At 36.6% G+C, this 16,700-nt stretch overlaps 1 protein-coding gene across 2 annotated transcripts; it reads right to left on the minus strand.

Annotated features, from left to right (window-relative positions):
* Positions 1–964: 964 nt before the first annotated feature.
* LOC121241876 (protein N-lysine methyltransferase METTL21A) lies at positions 965–16,118 on the minus strand. Of its 2 annotated transcripts, none has more exons than XM_041139735.1 (5): positions 15,774–16,118; positions 14,322–14,464; positions 13,406–13,590; positions 1,331–1,444; positions 965–1,266 (listed from the first exon to the last, which is right to left on the minus strand). In XM_041139735.1, exons 1-5 carry the CDS (start codon positions 16,017–16,019, stop codon positions 1,139–1,141), a joined length of 816 nt encoding a protein of 271 aa, XP_040995669.1. In that variant the 5' UTR covers positions 16,020–16,118; the 3' UTR covers positions 965–1,138. The 2 variants fall into 2 exon arrangements, with proteins under 2 accessions (XP_040995669.1, XP_040995671.1); XM_041139737.1 differs by having other exon boundaries at positions 13,406–13,481; positions 14,327–14,464; positions 15,774–16,104.
* Positions 16,119–16,700: the final 582 nt, after the last annotated feature.

Consider the following 16,700-nt stretch of genomic DNA (forward strand, 5'->3'; position numbering starts at 1 on the left):
ATTACCCTCGCCCGAACATATCCCAATTTTATTGTCTTTCGATAAGCCTAATTGTCTTTGTTTATTCGTAATGGCCAGAGTTCATAAACCTTCTTGATTTCCCCTATGATGAGTTTACTTATTCTTCATTTTTTTTTTTTTTTAACTGCAAGCATTTCATTAATATAAAAAGATCAAGATATGTGAGGGGTAGGGTTTCGCAACAAACACCTCATTTAAATAAGTGTAGTACAAAAGAGGAAAATAAATTGAATTTTGGGACCAAGAAATTGGTCCCCACCCATTTTCCCGCAAATGGGGCAGTGTCTTAAATGACTCCTTTTTTTTATAATTTGCCGAACTATAGTGCCACCATTGGAGGCGGTGGTTGGTGGTGATGCACCGAAGTTTGTTGGTTTGAAATTTTCGTAGAAGAGACCGATGCCCTCATCCTCAAAATCTTCGATTAAGTAAAGTGAAAACATAGTATGATAAATGGCATTGATTGGCCCGAACTGCCGGTAGCTAGATTTCTTCTCGCGCCCGAGACAGGGTGTGGAGACCACACAACTGTGATACTGAGGTGGAGTGGGTTAGATCTATGTCGTCATCAGAGGCATTTCGACACAGTTGTGCATGGCAGCCACATGTGGTCTAAACTAGGTGGTGCCTAGATTTTCGCGATGCTCCCGCACCATACCAGTAGATCCACAGCGATAGATACTCAATCGCTGGAAGGCGGTAAATTGGGCCTAAATCGAACAGGTGGAAAGAAAAAAACTAGAAAAACTAGGAGAAAAAGCATATAAACAAGACAATGCATGAAATGGAACCAAGAGGAGAGGATGAGGGACTCTTTTTTCATTTTAGAGAGAAGCGGGACTTTCTCTCTGGAAGCGAGAATAAAGTATATTCCCCTATGATGAGTAGCTACTTGCTAGTTAATATTTATCCTCATCTTCACGAAAGGTTTGTGCACGATAACTTCATTGAAGTTTTTGTGATTAGCAAGAGCATTATCTGAACCAAAATTACCCCAATCCTACCTTTATCAACTCATTCCTTTGAGCCAATACGGGTCAGGAAGTCCACAACTATGCAGATAGAATTACCCACTTGCAATAGAAGAGTTAAAAGACCTGAATCTTCATTTTCTTCATCACTTCTTCACTAGAATATATAAAACAACACGGCTGCTGCAATATTCTGGATGCCACTGTGTCTGATCCACACGCCCAATTATGAAATTCTTCATTGCAACTTCCAGAAAGTACTCGAGGATTGCATCTGCAACATGAAGAAGAATTGAGAACAATAATCCGTTGGAAAGAATAAAAAAAAGATATCATACCATTTCGCAGTTCACCAGCCAAAAAGATTGTTGTTTTAGATCCACATAGTTCGAGTAGGGTAGCCACTAAATCTGTCACTGCTTCCTCGCTATAGATTACATCCGAACCAAGCACTGAAATAACAGAAATTTATTTAAAAAATAAAATCAAGCCAAACCAAACGTGGATGAGTATCTCATTTTAATGAATTTAAGCTCAATCGGGTAATGAACATCAAGAAACCATTTTGTGTGCCACACTGATGTCAATAGCACGGAGGCAGCCAAAATAATTGCACACACACTTGTGATGCCGCCGGTCCCACTTACGGAAGACAAAGTGCTTTTAATACCGATGCTCAGAAAAAAAGAAAAAAAACCACGAAAGAATTGCCAGCAGGGGCCAAATGACATGTTCTGGAAAGTAATTGTCAACACATTGCTGTTTTATCATAAGATTGGAAAGTAATTGTCAACACATTGCTGTTTTATCATAAGATTAACATTGCGAGCATCGGCATTAGATTAGCTAAAAGTCTAGCCAAGAGCATTGCTCTTTTTAGTCATATTTTAGCTTGTTTCCTTAAAAAAATCCCAATAATGAGCTAGCTTATGCTACAGTAAATTTAGCTCATGGTATTTCTCCTTGCCAAATCTAATGAGCAAACCTTTTTTTTTATCGGTAAATCTAGTGAGCAAACTTCACTGGCCATTCTTTTTTCTTTATTCTACACTTTTTCACGTTCTCTGTCTCCTCTCTGTCCACTCTCCAGTCTCCCTCACAATAATCCTCTACCAAAACCTCGCAACAAAAAGAAAAAGAAATCAAAACCGAAGCAGTGAAGAATAGTCATACTTGAAAGTGAAGAAAATCTCAGCTTTCTACACCAGAGTTTTCCTTCATCAAGCAAGAAATTATTTTCTTTTGAGTGCTGAAAAGCTCTACTCACCAACAAAATCCAGAAGATTCTTGAGGCCAAGGTACTTCAACTAATATTACAAATTGATCTGGGCTTAAAAATCTACAATTTCATCTTATTTCATTTTATATCTATTAGTGAGTGAGTCTGTGTTTTCGGCAAAACTTTCCATCTTATATTTATATTTCTGTCATCTTCATTGATTATGGGTGCCATGATTTTACTGCAAAAGAAGGGAACTTCCTAGAACACGCACAGGTGAGGTTGAGTTTTGGAAAAACTTTGGATCTTTTGGTGTGGGTCCTCGGGCAATTTCCTTCGAGTGAAACTCATCTTTCAGTGTGGATTTGCGGTGATGTGTGTGAGAGATGGTTCCATGGAAAATGTGTAAAAATTACAGGCACAAAAGCCGAGCAGATCAAGCAGTACAAGTGCCCAAGTTGCAATAACAAGAGGGCTAGAATCTAAAATTTAGGTTATGAATTTGGAGAATATGAGCTTTGAAAGAGTATGACTGTCAGAACAAGGAGTAAAATAAGAATGAAAAGAATGAAAAGAATAAACAATAATTTAAATGTGGTGATTTTTAAATATGGCTAGCTGAAGAATAAACCCCCAATTACCATGAGAATTAAAAAAAGATTAAAAAAAAAGGATGGAAATAAATATTTAAATGGAATAGAGAAAAAAACAGAGTTTGTTATATGGTGATTTTAAAAAGTGGCTAGCGAATTTAGTGTCACAAAAAATTATCTCTTTTAACCAGAAAATGTGAGATTACTATTCTAATTTTAGCTAAAAGCATTTTCAGCTTGTTAAGGGAACATGTAACAACCCTGCCTTGGGAAGGGTGGAATCGCTACTTGCTTAAAATTAAACATAGCATAAAATATAACAAGGTTACACATTTAATAAACTTTAAAACCTTAACACCCAAGATTATGCTTTACCCATCTAATACCTTTTTAAAAGCAAGATATAAAATTACAAGAACCAAGCAAAACCTCTAAACCGACCACTCTTAGCATGCTAAAACAGATCACTAACCAAACCTCAACACAAGACACATGATTCCCACATATACACACTAAAATAGCACACTAGCATCACCTTAGAACCAAACCAAGTTTAATAACAACATGCCATTTTCGAAATACAAGAAAATACATGGCAAAATAACCATAATACCATTTGGTTTGGGACAAAAACAGGGCATTCATATTTATTTGCAACATAGGAAATTAACTATACCAAAACACAAGCTAAAACAACTTAGTTGGCTTCCAAAATCACATTAAATCAAATGGGTCAAGTTAGAGTTTTTACCTTAAGCTCTTAACTTCTTTCAAAAGGCAAGATAGAGGATCAATTAGTAGTATGGCCGTGTAGATGAAGAGCAAAACGATGGCACTGTTTTAACCCCCAAAACCGAATATCAATAGTGAAGTAAATAGTGAAACTCGAAACTCATATAGAAATCATGCTAGGAAGTGAACCGAAAGTTTATTACCTTCAATATTTTACCCTTTGGAAGATGAAATCAAGCTTTGGGTTCCAAGCTTTGAGCAAAACTCGAAAATGGGTAGGGAATATGTTGAACCCGTGCGGCTCAAAGAAGATGAAAGGGGAAAATGTTTTTCTTCCCTTGCTATGGAGTCGCACGGCTTAGAGATGGAGGAGAGAAAGCTTTGATCTCTTGAAGATGAAAGAATATGGGGACAAAGTTGACATATAGCACTGCTTTCCACCCTCAGACAGATGGTGAGTCCGAAAGAACAATCCAGCTATTGGAGGACATGTTACAAGCTTGCGTCTTGGATTTTAAGGGGAGTTGGATTAAGTACTTGCCGTTGCTTGAGTTCGCATACAATAATAACCATCAGAAGAGCATCAATGCAGCCCCTTACAAGGTACTGTATGGGCGTAAATGTAGATCGCCCCTTTATTGGGACGAGGTTGGTGAGAAAAAGATGCTAGGCTTCGACTTATTTCAAAATATGCAAGAGAAAATAGTCGTTATCAGAAAAAGACTTGCATTGCTCAGGAGTGACAAGAAATATGCGGACCGCCGAATGAAGGAGCTACACTTTTGAGGTTGGGGATAGAGTATTTCTAAGTGTAGCTCCCATGAAGGGGGTGATGAGGTTTGGAAAGAAAGGCAAGCTAACTCCCAGATTTATTGGCCCGTTTGAGATCCTGGAAAGAATAGGAGCAGTGGCTTACAGACTTGCACTCCCTCCACAATTCTCAGTCATGCACGATGTATTCACATCTCAATGCCTTGAAAGTATGTGCATGATCCCTCCCATGTGATTGAGTACGCGCCCCTTAAGGTACATGAGGATTTCTCCTATGAAGAAGCATCAGTTCGGATTCTGGATTGAAAAGTTGAAGAGGCGACATGGGAGCATGAGGATGGTATGAAAGAAAAGTATCACACCCTTTTTCTTTGAGGTACATTCAATCTCGAGGACGAAATTATTTTTAAGGGGAGGAGAATTGTAATACCCGAGTCCTACCACGTAGACTATTACGTCATTTTTTTATCAATTTTTTTTAAGTGAAATATTCTTTTATGCATTTTAAAATAAAGATTGTAATTATTTTATTTTAAGATGAGTACGCTTTATTTTAAAATGAGATTTATTTAAATAAATCAATGGCATGATTTTAAGACTTTGCAATATTTCCCTTAAGCTCTTAAATTTTATTTATTCAAGAAATGGCCCAATCATATTCCACCATTGGATTGGTAGGTGAAAAATATCTTTGTATGGAGAGATCTCCACCCTCCATCCCTTTTTTGTGATAGAAGGGTCAAAGGACCAAAAAGCCCCTTGCCCCTTCTCCAAGTCGACGGCTAAGGTACTAAAGGGAACAAAATTTTATCCTAAGTTATTCTACCCCATTCGGACGACTTCTAACCCAAGAAAAAGAAAAAATTCATCTTCTTCCTCCAAGCCCTAGCCGACGCCTTCATCTCCTTTCTTCCTCTTCTCCTTGCATCTTCAAGAGATCAAAGCTTTCTCTCCTCCATCTCTAAGCCATGCAACTCCATAGCAAGGGAAGAAAAACATTTTCTCCTTTCCTCTTCTCCAAGCCGCACGGGTTCAACATATTCCTACCCATTTTCGATTTTTGCTGAAAGCTTAGAACCCAATGATTTCATCTTTCAAAGGGTAAAATCTTGAAGGTAATAAACTTTTGGTTCACTTCCTAGCATGATTTCTATATGGGTTTCGAGTTTCACTATTTACTTCACCTATTGATGTTCGGCTTTGGGGGTTAAAACAATGTCATCGTTTTGCTCTTCATCTACACAACCATACTACTAATTGGTCCTCTATCTTGCCTCTTGAAAGAAGTTACGAGCTTAAGGTAAAAACCCTAACTTGGCCCATTTGATTTAATGTGATTTTGGAAGCCAACTAAGTTGTTTTAGCTTCTATTTTGGTGTAGTTAATTTCCTATGTTGCAAATAAATATGGATGCCCTGTTTTTGGCCCAAACCAAATGGTATTATGGTTATTTTGTCATGTATTTTCTTGTATTTCAAAAATGGCATGTTGTTATTAAACTTGGTTTGGTTCTAGGTGATGCTAGTATGAGTTTTTAGTGTGTATATGTGGGAATCATGTGCCTTGTATTGAGGTTTGGTTAGTGATCTGTTTTAGCATGTTAAGAGTGGTTGGTTCAAAGGTTTTGCTTGGTTCTTGTAATTTTATATCTTGCTTTTAAAAAGATATTAGATGGGTAAAGCATAATCTTGGGTGTTAAGGTTTTAAAGTTTATTAAATGGGTAACCTTGTTATATTTTATGCTATGTTTAATTTTAATGGGATATGTTATTTAAACTATTTAATATTGCTTGGGTGATTAGATTATAGCAGAGTTGGTTTAGGCATAAGAGATTAATTGTGCATGATATATTATTGTATGTAAGCTGTCCAATAAGTCTAAAGCCATGTGTATGCCCTGTTCTGATGAGAAGGCAGCCCCTTGAAGTTGTCCCTCTTCTAATTTAATTCCACCCGACCCAAGAGCCAAATTGTTGACAAGTGAGCCTTTCTCTAAGAAGGGACAACTAGCTATTCTAAAGGGCATATTTTTCTAAATTGATTAGCTTATCCGAGATGCCAAATCTGTCCTAAGCCCCTTTGTTAAGCATTTTCCAGATTTGAGCTTTTATTTCCATTAATCCCAAAGTAAGCTTAAATCAAATAAATCTTGTTAAACCTACAAGTCCTCAACTACCTTTCTATGTAAAATACCTAATTGGCCTTTCATGGACAGCTAGCATGCTTCAGTATTAATTATGTTATTCTTGTAAAGTTTAGATGAGAAGTTAGTTAATTGGGTTATGCTAAGCATAAAATGGACGTTAGATTGTAGTATCGTGGCTTTCTCTTTTAAAATGAGGGCTAAAGAATATTGAATGAGTATTAACACGCTTATGCTATTTATTGGAATAGGACCTATTGTGAAGTTGGAAATATCGAGGAGCATAGAGGTAAGTAGCTATGACCATGCTTCTTACACCAAGTTCTCTTTATGAAAGAATGTCTCTCTCTCTTATTGCAAATGTTCTTCTAAAGAAAAGAGTACATGAATATAGTATGTACAAGCCCTTTCATGATAACCCCCATTAAACATCTTATAAATTATGATTAGTTGTAAAGTAAGAAGTAGTGCATTCGCATTCACATTCTAAAATCATGAACTCTTATCATGCATGCCCTCTCAAGAAACTTAATGATTATTCTTATACGTAGTATAGTATGAAAATGTATCTTATTCATTAAATTGCATAAGCATTTATTAAGAAAGAATGATGAAAATGCATGATTTCAAAGGGAAAAAAAAAGATGCTTTATGAATGAAAATGCCAATGGCCACCATGAGCGAATGATCAAGGAAAGAAAGGAAAGAGGAAGATTGCAATGTTGGATTGGTCCCATTGGTAGTGCACCCAGTGGTGCCATCCAAAAGAAGGCTAACCTGCACTACAGTGGTGCCATCCAAAAGAAGGCTAACCTGTGGCTACGTGCGGAAATCCGGGTCCAAAAGAAGACCGCTAACCTTGCACACAGGGCGTAATAGTGTGCACCGGCCCAAAGGAAAGTGAAACATGAAAGCATAGTTATTTCTCAAAAATGTTTATGCATGAAAGTGTTGTTTATTCCTTATAATGTTTATACATGAAAGCATTATCAAATTCTCAAAATGTTTATGTATGCATGTTTCAAAAGAAAAAGAATAGATGCCTAGTATGTTTACTGCATGGTGTACTATTTATTGAGTATTCGACTCACTTTGTGTTTATGTTTTAAACGTCCAAGTAATGACGAAGAGGCTGGGGAGCAGGGCAGCATTGCAGAGGGAGAGGCAGACGCTTAGTGTCTTCCCTGTTGGTTCGACCTTGCATAGATGTTGTCTTTATGTTGGGATGGGTCCCTTGTCGGGACGTTTTGTCGGGTTTGACTTTAAAAAAATGTATCTTTTGCTATGGTGTAACTGTTATGGTGGGGTAATGGGAACCCCTTATACATTGACTTAGTACCTTTTTGTATGTATGGTAGGGACGAAGCCCTTTCCTAACTAGAATTAGTTATGTTTTTATGAATGTATGATGGACTCTAAGAGTCTTTTATGAATGTATGTTTTACGAAATGTCTACCAGGTGCCTCCTTCTCTAAATTAGAAATTTAGAATACACGTGTGATATGTTCATGCTTATCGCATATTACTATAAAAAAATAAAAAAAAAAGGTTAAGTAGCGATTCCACCCTTCCCAAGGCGAGGTTATTACATAAATTATATAGACCATATTGGATAAGACCACGAGCTATTAATTACTGAGGTTAGTTAGGGATTTTAATTAGGCCCAAGAGTCAAAAAGTTTATTTTAAGGTTCATTAAGGTTTGAGGGATGATTTTGGGATCCAATTAATAGGTTAATATTTTTGGGAAGCCCAATCAAGATTTATTCAATTATTTTGAATAGGCCAAGGGACGAGAATTTATTTAAACGGATTATGAAATTTTTTTTGGGCTCAATAATTGAGTTAAAGCCCATTTAATATTTTATGGGCCAAGTGGGCCCTATTTAATTAATGGCCCAATAAATTTTCTTAAAGTCCATAAAAATTTATTGGTCGACTTGGACTTATTTTGGATTCAAGATGAGGCCAGTTGAAAGTTATTGAATACGTGGCCCATGAAAATTGTAAGCACACTCTAGAATCTAATTGGATCCATTAAATGGACCAACCTATTTACTAGAGCCCAAATAAAGACCCAACAGAAAAACTCTAAGACCCATGTGTCAAGTCCATAAAATGGACCCAAAGCCGGTAGGCCCAAGGCCGGTTTGTGTGTAAACTCCAAGCCATGCACATCTCCATCAAGCACACTAGGGTTCACACCTCATGACAATAGTCTATATATATATATCTATACACGCACACACAAGTATACACATTCATGCACAGCCCCTCACGCACATATTGATCATCTTCAACCTCTAGACGAGGGTTGCCACTGCACCACAGTGGGGTAGCCCATTGCCAAGCTCCTCCACGCAAGCCACCCAGTTTCTCCACGTAGCAACCCCACACGACAAGCCCAGCACCCTCACGGCCTCCATTCAGTCACTGTCACCAGGAAACAACCGCACGCTCCAAGCTACAAAGCCCTGTCGCATCCCCACAGCAACAACTAGCAGCCGTCCCAACGCACGACAGCCACCACCTCCACACACAACCAACACAGCCCCTGTTTTAAGCACTCAAAACAGAGCACTTGTTCCCCCACCATGAGCCACAAAGCCACTGCCACCCTCCATTTCCCCAACGCCAGCTGGAAAAACGTCGGCCAGAAGCTGCCCAACATAACCCAACCTCCTCCCACAGCCACGTCCTAAAACTACCTAAAGTGCACCATGAGCCAGCTACATCCCACGTTCACACGCCAAGGCCATGTCCCACGTCGGCCAGCCCCCAGCCCATGCATGGATGTCAACTATAGCTTCACCACTGTACCATGTTACGACCACCACAAACCGCTACAAACCCAAGCCGCGAGTCATGAACCCTTTCCCCATGCCATTTTTCCTCTCTGTTAGTTTTTTCTCTCTCTACTTATCAAAAATAAAGTTCTCTCTCTCTATGTTAGTCTGTCCCTTGCATAGTTAAATAAAACATAGATCTATTATATAGGCCTGTCATGCAAATTATTCATCAAGTTTGGAATTATAACAGGTGTACGTAGATTTACGAAATTAATAGAGTTAATGTGATTTTAGGATTTAATCGTGAAATTATTTGGAGAAATTATGTGGAGATCAAAGTATTTAGGGAGTGACAACATTTTAGGGTTTCGAGGATTTTAAGCTTAAGAAAACTATAGAATATTTTAGTATTTTGGGTTTTAATTTAAAAATACGTGATTAATTAAAAATTTACGGAAAGTACTTGCCTATTTCATAGGTAATTAGCTTTGAACACTGGATTAAAGCTACGAGGTAAATAGCATGATCATACCCTTACACGTATGTACGATAAACGACATGTCATTTTACAAAAGTATTATGCATGTACAACCTCCATTGGAAGCTCTTTTTTACATACTCAAGGCATGAAAAATTTATAAATGCCTTGATTTTTATGCAAAAGTTTCTATTAGTTTCATGATATGCATTTAAGATATTTTAATGAAAATCTATGATTTTATGTGAAGATTTATGCATTAAAATATTTATGAAAAGCCATGATTTTATGCGAGTTATGGATCAAAATACTTATTATAAGTCATGATTTTATGTGAGAGTTATGTATTAAAATAATTATGAAAAGCCATGATTTTAGGTGATAGTATGCATTGAAATATTTATGAAAAGCTATGATTTTATGTGAGGAGTTATGCATAAAACTATTTATGAAAATCCATGATTTTATGTGAAGAGTTATGCATCAAACAGTTTATGAAAAATCATGATTTTATGTGAGGAAACAATATCACAATATTTATGAAAGATTGCGAATTCATTTGGAATCTATGATATGATAAGGTATGATTTCACTCAAAATCTATTACATAACGTCTTATGTTATAATATGAAGACGATACCATATGTTATGAGCATATTGCATTGTCAGGTTATACATGATGATAATGCCCCCAGTATGTCTTCCTTATATATGGATTCCACAACCAGCGGCTATGGGCGGAATCAGAATCTACTTAGATTCGCTAACCCTAACTCATGTGAGTCAAAAGTGGGTACCAGCCTATAACAAGTGAAAAGACAAGTTAAAGCATTTCATGCACAGTTCAGGTTCATGTTCATATTATTTATGTGTGTAACCATAAGTATGCATGTTCTTCCAAGAATCCTTATGTTTTATTATGTTTACTATATGATATGTTGTTTATTGATTATTCGACTTATTTTTGTATGTTTTTTATGTTTTAACCACCACAGTTGATATTTTTATGAGAATGGAGCTGCAAGACAGGGCTTGGCCCAGGGAGACAAGGCAAAGGCCTAGACAGTTTTAATAAGTTATTTGATAAGCATATGAGACTTTATTGACTTTTAATAAGTGCTTCCGCAGACTTTCTTTTGGATTTCAAGTATTTTAATAAAAATGAACTTTATTATTTTATAGAATCTTTTGTGTCTGGCACTTCGTGAAAAAGAAGAAAATTTTAAGTCAAGGTTAGTATTACACCGGGTCCCCCAGATTTCAAAAAATTTCTTCATTATTAACCATAGGGGAACAGGGTGTTACACTATCAGTTGGCATTTTCTGGGTGTCTTCAAGCGGTTATCGGCGAGATGTGCTTGGCTGGAAGGTGGTCTATCTTGTTTATAGGAAAGCAGGGACTAGGTGATTGACGATGGGGATAGCTAGTAGCTTGGTTATGGTGATGGCTGAGAATAGAATTTTGCGTAGAAATAAAAGACGGGGGAGAAAGTGTTCGACGTGTTCGACTTGAAGTCAGTTAGTGACTATCGTAGGGTGAAGACTCGGTCATGGTCACCTAAGAAGAGAGGGAGGGTGACGGAAGTTGTGAAGTTCAAAAAGTGTTACGCAAAGGTTTAATCAACATGGATGGAGGAGTAAAGCACCAACCAAGGCCGCATTCTTTGTCTGGACAGCAGCTCTAAGAAAGATTATGACCATAGGTAATCTTAGACGATGTGGCCTTATCATCACGGATAGGCGCTGTTTGTGTAGAAATAATGGTGAAACAGCGGACCATCTACTCTTACATTGTGATTTTACTCGAGATATTTGGAATTACTTTTTCAACAGAATGGAAATAGCCTGGGTAATGCCGGGTAGAGTGGTGGAACTGTTAGCAAGCCGGAGAGGGATCAATGGAACACCACAGATCGCGGCCGTGTGGAAGATGGCTCCCATATGTATTTTTTGGTGTATTTGGAAAAAACGAGAGGCTTTTTGAGGATCATGAGCATTCCTTGGAAGAGTTTAGGAGTTTTTTTCTGGAAGACTTTGTTTTTATGGCCATTGCTCTAGATTTGTATGGCCTCAGCTTCCATGATTTCCTTGTAACTGTTTCTAGTTCTTAAATAGGTGTATTCACATGTATACTTCCAGAATACCCGGGCTATGCCTATTTTCTTTATCAATGAAATAATTTATTACTTATAAAAAAAAAAAAAAAAAGTTTAATCAACATGGTACTCGGAGTGGTTGAGTTTGTTAGTGGGTAGTTTACAAATTAATCACATGGTTTATTCTTTGACAGAGTATTCGATCAATGGTGAGTTTAAACATGGAAAAATCTAAACAAATGATTTAACTACATTTATCCTTTTAATTAGTAAAAATAATATTAAAAATAATCAAAGTTAAAAATAAACAATAATAGTAGGATAAAATAAATAACCCCAAAATTATTTTCTGGCCTAATTTTTGGATCCGTATGTTACATTGACCCATGAGAGTGTGCGAGGCCCACACGATATGGGCCACCAAAGGCAATGGCCTTTTTCTTAACTTTATGATTTTCTAATATTTTCTATTTTTAGTTTATTATTTTAACTATTTAAAAGCTAATTGTATATGCATATAATGCGTGCCCTCTTATGGTTGATTACAATGTGGCAGGTATATGCTATGTCAAGATTTTCCATCATTGAACAAACAGAGCTTGGACCAAGTGGTATTTTTGAAATAGGCACCTAACCCTGGGGATCTGTTTAGATATCTTTAAACCATACATACTAGTTTGCAAAAATTCCAAACCCCAAAGACCTGAACAGTAATTTTCTCAATATTGAAATAAACTAAATAAAGTAATTTTCTTCTAATTTTCAAAATTTAGGAAAAGTTAAAATATATAGGTCTTTAAAATTTTCGATTAAATTTAAAATAATTTCTAACCTAAGGTCAATTACATGGGCTGGAACACTCTTAAGCGCAGCATTTTGAGCCTACTCAACTAAGCCAAAAATGGGGATGTATAATTAGGTTTGGAAAAATGTAATACACTTCTAACAATTGAATTCAATAACTCTGCAGCTCCTTTATAACTATGATCACGCTTTTTGATTATCGGATTGGGTCTAGAAGATTAGTTTTTTTCAACTACAGTATGGGTAGAGTGAAAGTTGACATCACCTAAAATTAAACTAATACCCTGCACTCTAAGCTATAGGATTGATGCCAAAACAACCAGCTTGGACTGCATTACAAATACCTGATGGTATTTAATATATCCAGACATTAGGTACTTAATCATCATTACTAGAAACGGAACTAACACTAAATATGGCTATCAAAAGAAGAAGGAAAAACAAAGAGTGAATTCCAGCAGAATATAATTTGTTTTCAAGAATACATTCTTCATTATGTTTCTAATTATTCAAGCTTAAAGCAAGCTTTGCCCTACTGACCGTTTTGCAATACTAGATCCAAGAGATAAAAATCATCTCTGGAATTATAATCACTTCAGCCCACACACACAAAAACATAATCTATGCACCAATATCAGCCAACTAAAGCAAGGAAGGCATGATGAAATATCTGTGTTTGCATTGGGTAATATCTTTTATCACCATATCATGACGAAGACTCAAGGTGCAGCACTTAAAATTTAAAAGTAATTGTTACCATTAATGAAGACATAAAGAAGACTTATTACCATAATCAGGATGGGGTTCAATTAGGTCCCTGTCAGGATCATCACCCCATACAAGCTCCCTCACTGTTGCAGAACCCTGCACATTTCCATATCTCAGATTGGCTTCAACATTCTTCTTTAGTAGCCTTAGTCTATCAGGCAGATCAGTAAGGATAACTTGACCACCCAAGAGAGATGCAACACAGCTGGAAAAACAAAACAATAACAACATGCCTCAAATAAGAGAAGCAGCTCATTTCTGGTCCAACCAATAGATTAAGGGCATCTTTGGGTAATGTGATGAGATGAGAATTCTGTAAATAGTAGTGAAATGGTTTGAGTTATGATATTTTATTGGGTTTTGGAAAATGGGAGAGAAAAAGTTAAATAAAATATTATAAAGTTAAAAAATTGTTTGAATATAATTTTTCAATATTATTTTTGTTTTGAAATTTGAAAAAGTTGTATTGTTTTTTGTGTTTTGTTTGGAAGTTTGGGAAACTTGTATTAGGTAATGATTAGATGAAAAATTTGAGGATTTGCAATTGAAAATTGTATTGTGTTTGAGTGATGTTTGGGAAGGAAATTATGAGACATTTTGAGATCATCTCATCTAACTTCCCAAGCAAGCCCTAAGACAAAAAATCCAAGTAAAAATCTAAATTTCATGTCCAGCACCTCCAATTAGCTACATTAATGATGCCCAATGGATGTTATTAAAATGACATTATTGACCCTCCATAATGACCTGTCAATGAGCCAAACTGCCTGATGAGTGGGGTTCTCTTAATCAGGTACTCTTCACATTATAAGTTCTAGATTTTTTGACATTGAAGAGATACCCTCCAGACGAATATTGATAAGATTTCATCAAAACATCTATCACATAAAAATAAAGAAGAATAAAAGCTAACAAAGAGATTGCAATCATAATTACCCAACTAATCCACATCCGGATCCCAATTCAACAATGTTCTTGCCTTTTAGAAGAAGCATCCTTGAGTCCACGGAATGCTCTAGAAACTTCGCCAGTACAATGCCACTGTCCCACATTACCGCTCCAGTTACTCCAGGAGTGCTCTACAGTCGAATAAATCGAATATACTGCATGATGATTAAGATGCTGATAATAGTGGGGATATAAGAAAAATATCAGTTGAACATTTTAATGGGGTGGGGGAGTCGCTAGGGGGGAAGCATCATTGAATGAATTCTTGTTATATGCACCAACAAATTGACAAAATGTTAATGAAGCCAATGAGATTCAGGTCATTAAAACCTATTTTGATCCGGTTGTCTCATAAATGGAACCAGAAAACAGAAGTTGGAGACTGTAGAAGCAGATGATTTGTACTAATTTTATTCAATCTACAACATAGACTTATGAAGGCTGTCAGGTGTAACAATCTGTCTTTCTTACTCCATAGTTACAGGCCCAAGGCATTTTTACTTTTTTATCTTTATTTTTCCCTGCCCCTCTTTTTGATTGTATAATTTATAAAGCTTATCTCCAGAATGCAGATAACTTCAAAGTTGTAGAAGAATTAATGAATACATCTTGCATCAATCCAATTGGAAACAGGAACACATAAATGGGTTCCATTTGTTCCTAAGATGATAATGCAAATACTCTGATAATTGAATGCTAAATTAATCATTCAACCTCTTTTTCTCATCAAACTATCCATGATGCTCTTGCTGTTTTGAATCATTCCACATGACTTTGTATCTTATGGCACAAAGCACAAAGCCTTGACTCTTGAGATGTTTTTTGGGCACGTTGCTGCTGATATCACATTCAGGTAATACTGCTGATAGTTAAGCTCTTTCCATGGTCATGTCATGTCACAAACACCTCAACAATTTCCAAGTGAAGAAATTAGTACCGTTAATGGCAACACGAGAAAATGGCAATGTCCCCTAGATGCCTCGCCTGCAGCAAGATGACAATGCACCCGGCAGAAAAGCCCTAACTACCAGTCGTTGCAATCCTTTCCACTTCATTTCCAACTGCACTATTTGATTGTTAAGGGACCCCATAATCCAGCCAACCAGAGTTTTTCGACACCCATGTAAGTAATGCCTAAAGAAGCATTCTTCAACTGATAAAGAGAACCATTTAATAAGTTTTCTAATTTTGCCGCATTATCACATCATGTGAGGAATATATAGGCCCATCATAAGACGAGTCCCGCTAAAAGGAAGCTCATACCCATTCAATCTCCATAAAAAAAACCATGGAACAATAAACCTAGTCTATAGAGATGAAAGAGAACGTTTTACGAGTGATTAAGGTTGGTAATATAAAACATCATTTTATTTGTGACGTATATGAATAAAAAATATGTTTTGAATAAGGTTGCCAAAAGGAAAAAAGAAGATATGATACCAAGGAAGAAGGGGACTGGAGAATGGAGATAGACTGGCCGCAGGCGTCGAGGCTAAGTTGGAGAGAGGATTGGGAGACGAATGCGTTAGGTTTCGAGAATGTGGGCTGTTGAATCCCCCAAAGCAGCATGGTCTCCTCCGCAGCAGATTCTTCCCCGACCGATAACAGTTTCACCTTCCCTCCGTACGATCCCATAGACACCATCACCACCTCGCCTTCCATTTTTGCTTCCTCTGCAGTGGCCATGACTTCTCGCAGGCTTTTCAGGGGTTCTGAAAGTGCAAACTTGATTTAGGATGAATTTTTGTACACGAACAACGTTTATTTGTTTTTAATTTGCCTGTTGGTCTAATTTTTATACCGACAAGGTAAGTTCGAATTTCACGCTGTATAAATATCTTTCTATAGTTTTTAAAATAATGGATGGCAAATTGTATTAACTGTTGGGTTTTGAGTTGTGTCAAATCGAGTATATTATATAATATGGATCAATCTAAATATGACCCGTTAATCTTATTAGGTCATATTTTTAAATTTTAATACAACTCATTAAAATAAAGGATTGACAAGACACAATCCGTTTTGATCCGTTATGAATTAAGTAAAAATATATCAACGCGACACGATCCATTTTAACCTGTTTCAAAATAGTTATGTAAATTAATTGAATTGACCCGAATAATCAATTTGAACTAATTAACATAATTTTACATAAAAATTAATATCACAATATCTTCCAAAAATATAAAATTACCTGTGTCAACGTAGATATGCTTGTAAATAGTAAAAGACGTGTTTCACACCACCAGCTACTCGAACAACCTGCAAAGAACAGCCTGGCGACACTGGTTGCCCAGGGTAGACTCTGATGCCTAAGTTAGAGAAGTAGTCTCAATATAGTATTTTAATAGCACTTAGAAGAATATT

The sequence above is a fragment of the Juglans microcarpa x Juglans regia genome, chromosome 8D (assembly GCF_004785595.1).
Source record: "Juglans microcarpa x Juglans regia isolate MS1-56 chromosome 8D, Jm3101_v1.0, whole genome shotgun sequence".
NCBI lineage: Eukaryota > Viridiplantae > Streptophyta > Magnoliopsida > Fagales > Juglandaceae > Juglans > Juglans microcarpa x Juglans regia.

Excerpts from the sequence above, each read along its gene's own strand:
- LOC121241876 (XM_041139735.1), bottom strand. The coding sequence starts at position 16,019 with ATGGCCACTGCAGAGGAAGCAAAAATGGAAGGCGAGGTGGTGATGGTG. Across the intron at positions 14,465-15,773 it reads TCCAGTCCCCTTCTTCCTTG|AGCACTCCTGGAGTAACTGG; the intron begins GTATCATATCTT and ends ATTCGACTGTAG. Across the intron at positions 13,591-14,321 it reads TCCGGATGTGGATTAGTTGG|CTGTGTTGCATCTCTCTTGG; the intron begins GTAATTATGATT and ends TTGTTTTTCCAG.